The 4,826-nt window shown below is 42.5% G+C and overlaps 1 protein-coding gene across 11 annotated transcripts in view; it reads left to right on the top strand.

Annotated features, from left to right (window-relative positions):
- The window catches only part of mpp7a (MAGUK p55 scaffold protein 7a), a 243,614-nt gene that overhangs the window by 226,053 nt on the left and 12,735 nt on the right, over nt 1-4,826 (top strand). For all 11 annotated transcript variants that reach the window (XM_020621347.1, XM_020621346.1, XM_020621354.1 and 8 more), the window contains one exon: nt 2,676-2,819. In XM_020621347.1, the coding sequence (XP_020477003.1) occupies nt 2,676-2,819 (144 nt within the window). The remainder of the gene's footprint in view (nt 1-2,675; nt 2,820-4,826) is intronic.

The following is a 4,826-nucleotide window of genomic DNA, read 5'->3' as shown; positions in this document are numbered from 1 at the left end:
TAGTAACTGACTCTGAGTTTAGATTACCTCTCTTTGTGAAACGGGTTTAACTTACCCCGCTTCACGGGTTTAAGTTACCTCCGTTTCTGAAACCGAAAACTCCGAGTTGCCCTCATTTCGGGGTTAACAAACTCTGAGTTTCGACAAAACCGCCTTCTTGAAATAGGCCCCTGCTCCTACCTGTCTCAGAATCAGTTCTCTCTTCTCTGGCCTTTTCCTAAGGCCTTGGTTGCTTAATGGGTTTCCAAAAACAGGTTTTAAAGGGATCATTTTGAGGGAGCAGTTACCCCTCATTTGCTCTATTTGAAGATTTCCTCTTTGCCACCACCAAAGACACATAATTCAATCAGACCCTACACAAATTTGTGGCTTGTCACTGAGCTCCAGCAAACCCCTGAACACAGTTCCTATTTATGCAGTGCCAAGCCTGTATCGTCCAGCCTCTGCCCTCTTTGTTTGTTCTTACTCAGTGAACACACAGGCATGACCACACCACTATATAGATTAACCTGGGATGTTCTCCCATTGGGAGTGTGCTCCACAGCCCTGGGCAAAAGTGTGTAAGACAAAGCCCATGGAAGCTCATGTGAAGGCATGTGGAAGCCAATAATCCTTCCCCCCTAACTACACTATGAGCCCATTCTGCAGCACAACTACTGAATGTGATCAGTGGCGGTGTCAAAGCATGTTATTGGTCCCGTGCTGATTTACTGAGCCAAGGTGAATGCTTCCCAATGGTTCCTCTCCTGCCCCTCCTTTGGGTTTTTATCCATTTTCCTATAACTTATCACACTACCTATTAGCGCAGTGAGGAGCCCAGAACGTGGTGCCAGAGCTACAGGAGGGCATAAAGCCTGACGCCACCACTAACCAAATCTGACCTCCCTTTTACCACTGGAGAATTTGTGGTGTTTTTTTGTACAGTTGTCACCAGAAAAAAAGAGACAAAAAGACAGGGCAGATGTGGGCAGAAATGTGTCCTCCACTGTCTTTTAAAACAACCACATGCACTACAAAGCCAGAGGCCTGCAGCTCTGCCTTTAACTAGTGGCTTTTGGACTGTGACCCCATAAAATGCAGCAACCCATCATCACAAGATATGACCAGTTAGAGCAGTCTTTGCTGCTAGGTTTGATTTATGTAAAATATTTTTAGAGGCCTACAGATGTAAAATTATCCAGTAATTTCCAGAGGGAGCAAAGTCAAAAAAAAATCAACATGGATGAGAAGTTCCAGAGGTGGTCAGAGTCATGGAAAACAAAGCTGTAGCTAGTGACTGTTTTGGTTATCAGCTAACCTGCGGATTATTTCCTTAATATCAGTTATTTATTTAGTGTGCAAAATGTCAAGAAATTGTGAAAAATGTACATCACCATTTTTCAGAGCCAAGGTGACAGATTGAAAATGTTTTTTCTGACCAGTAGTTTGAAACAAAGATATTTGAATTATAATAATAAAAAAATCTTCAAATATGAACATATGAGGTGCTTGAAACAAATGTTTTTGCCTGAATATTATAATAAATGATTATAATTATTGAAAACTGTTATTTCTCAGTCTTGTCTGTGCAGATTCTCAATCATCCAGGTCATAGTAAGCTGAAAGAACTTAGAAAAAATCAACTGGACTAGATTTCTAGGTTGAAGACCTTTCACCATCCAAGAGGCTTCATCAGTTCTGACTGACTGGTGTTGAGCCAGAGATATTTATCCCCCTCGGTGGTGTTTCAGTCCTTTTGAAGCCCAAGATTGTCCCCTAACAACTGAGTTGTTATAGCCCATTATTGGTGAGAGTCATTACATGTCGTTGAATCCTCCCCTGTGGACCAACGCCTATTGTCCTGGTGAGCATGTTTGGGCAGAGATCTCAAAACAGGATTGTAGATGGATGACAAGTTATGTCTTAGTCCACCACCCCTATTTAGGGAGGGGTGTTCTAGTTTTACAAAAATAGCTTCCTTGACTCCTCTCTCAAATCAGCGATGTTCTCTGGAGAGGATCTGGACTTCACTGTCCTCAAAAGAATGTCCTTTGTCCTTCAGGTGGAGGTGGACTGCTGACTCTGGTCCACTGGAGTTGGCCCTCCTGTGTTGGGCCATGCATTTGTGAAGCGGCTGCTTAGTTTCACCAATGTACAAGTCGTTACACTCCTGACTACACTTAATTGCATACACCACATCACTCTGTTTATGTCTGGGTGTTTTGTCCTTGGGGTGGACCAGTCTCTGCCGCAGGGTGTTCCCTGGTTTAAAGTTAACTGGGATATTGTGGTTGTGAAAGATCCTTTTTAACTTCTCTGATAAACCAGCCACATAAGGGATGACAGTGTTATCCCCTCTTGTTTCTGGTTTCTCCCTGTTGGTGTTGGGCCTCTTCCTTGCTTTGGTGAAGGCCCACTTAGGGTATCCACAAGCCCTAAGGGAGTTCTGGATGTGTAATTTCTCCTCCTTGGCCCCTTCTGCTGCATTTCCCATTCTTCCTCTCTCTTTTTCTATTTACCATTGCATTAAGTACAACACCGTGTTCACATTTTATACACCTTTATGAAACTGATAAATGCGCTTACTTTTGCATTCTTGCTTTATCACTCTCCTCCCCTTTTGTTGCTAGATGATGACACTTCACACTTGTCCTGTGCTTTTACATTCATATGTATTTTCTTTTGTCTCTGTTCAGACAATAAAGCACCTGCGAACAGCAGAGTTTAAACCCTTTGTAGTGTTTGTGAAGCCTCCAACTACTGAGAGACTGAGGGAGACCAGAAAAAATGCGAAACATATATCAGGCAAGGATGACAAGGGATCTGCCAAGCCATTCACGGTAAGATCATTTCTAGAAGGAAGCTTACAACTCACACAGAATCAGAGCTAGACATAGACCAGCATCATGTCTTGTTGAAACTGATTTCAACTGCTTGAAGTTCAAGATGGGTCAGGGACAAATGGGACAAAATGTAAACATTGGTTGGTTATTGCATTGTTTTAGATTAGAATTCTTTGATTATGTTGACTTACAAAGCCAAAAGATGATGCGGGTGCAGGACACCTGCGAACAACACCACCTGTATAAACAAAACATGAACAGAACAGTTATAAAATGTAATCTAACAAAAGTAAAGGGCAAATGTAAACACCTGTTGATTATTAGAGTTGGTTATTGCATTGTTTTATATTAGAATTCTTTGATTATGTTGAGTTACAAAGCCAAAATCTGTTTGTGGGTAAATAACACCCGCGAACACCACAAGTCTAAACTGAACATGAACAGAGCACTTAATAACCAAACACGCTAGAAATACATCTGGATGAATTTGAGTATAAGTGACTGTAGCTTGTGTTTAATTAACATTACAGGCCCAGGTTGGTTCACCAGATTTAAACTGTGTTTCTACCATCAGACCCTAATGAATTTTACACCCTGTGTTTTTCCTTAACTGTCCTGGACCTTCTTGCTTTCCTTTTTCAATGTATTTTTCCCTGTCGGTTCTCTGTTCAGAGGAGAGAGGCACTGGGCTCCTCTCACACACACGTAGCTAAACAGAGGGAGAGCAGACCACATGACGGATCAGTCCATAGCCAGTAACTGGGACTGTATGAGCAGTTTATCAAACAGTTGTAGAAAAAGCAGAACACTAACTTGGAGAAATTTGATATTTCCACCACATGGAAATTTAACCAATCACGAGCCACAGCTCTGCACAAACCCACCCTCTCCCCTCTCGTGCCCCTGGAACTTGATGTTAGTAAAACCTCCTGAGGGGTGCCACACCTCCAAAGCAGGAGGAGGGCAGTGGAAGCAAACAAAGTCATGTCCAGATTGATTTATAGACGGCTCTAGGAAGAAAGTTGGTTCTGCTTCTGAATTTTGTAGGCTTACAAAATTGGACCCATGTAGGGCTCTGTAATCAACATCACTTAACATGTGATAAACACACAAAGTGTTTATTGTCATATGCACAGTACAGAAAAGCATTTCCCTGTACAATGAAATTCTTACTTTGCTGTCCACATGAATGCCACACAATACAAATGAAATATAAAGTAGATAAATAAGTAACACAAAATCTAAGGCACTTTAAAGGAGCAAATGCAGAGATATAATAAAAATATATAAGAATATAATGTTATGGAAACGCTCGACACAAGGGTGAGCGAGCAGAGAAAACAGCAGACCCAGGCGGCTGGCTTCGGTGCAAGCAAAGATTTATTTACAGTGTTTAAGTAGTGCATACATATATACAAAGTGAAGTGGTGAATATAACCGGATGTCGACAAGCAGTAGCAGGAGTTATGGTACGTGGAGTGATGATGGACCGGGCTGCAGGGGTAGGAATCACTCCTGGGCTGGTCGGGCAGGAGATCCGGTTGACTGAGGAGGTAATAGGAGAGATACAGTTAAATTGGAGACTGTGCATCGACCTGTGATGGTGGTGGCTGGTGGAGCTGAGGGTGCCAGGATCCAGAGGAGAGGTCCAAACGTAGAAGGAAGCAGTGAACACACAAACATACGTAGAATAACGGAATAAACAAGAAAGAGCGATAATCCTAGGGAGGTCTGACGACGTAGAAAGAACTAGCAGGGGAGTGATGGGTGAGCAGAGTATAAATGAGGAGTGAGACAAAAGAGGTGCAGCTGATGAGTGTCAGAAAATCAGGGCAGGTGTGTCTAATCAATTAATCAGTGTGAGGGAGCTGACTAGGGCGAGAAAAGAGAAGAAAGGAAGGCGCAGCCGGGCAAACCTGACAGATAATGAGAGAATGTATGCTACATGGTAGCTGTATGTGCAGTAGTCAACAGTGAATGTGCAATTATACATGTGCAAACTTG

Source organism: Monopterus albus, unplaced genomic scaffold (genome assembly GCF_001952655.1).
Source record: "Monopterus albus unplaced genomic scaffold, M_albus_1.0 scaffold258.1, whole genome shotgun sequence".
NCBI lineage: Eukaryota > Metazoa > Chordata > Actinopteri > Synbranchiformes > Synbranchidae > Monopterus > Monopterus albus.
Note: the sequence above shows the minus strand (reverse complement) of the source record. Positions and strands in the feature narration are given on the sequence as shown.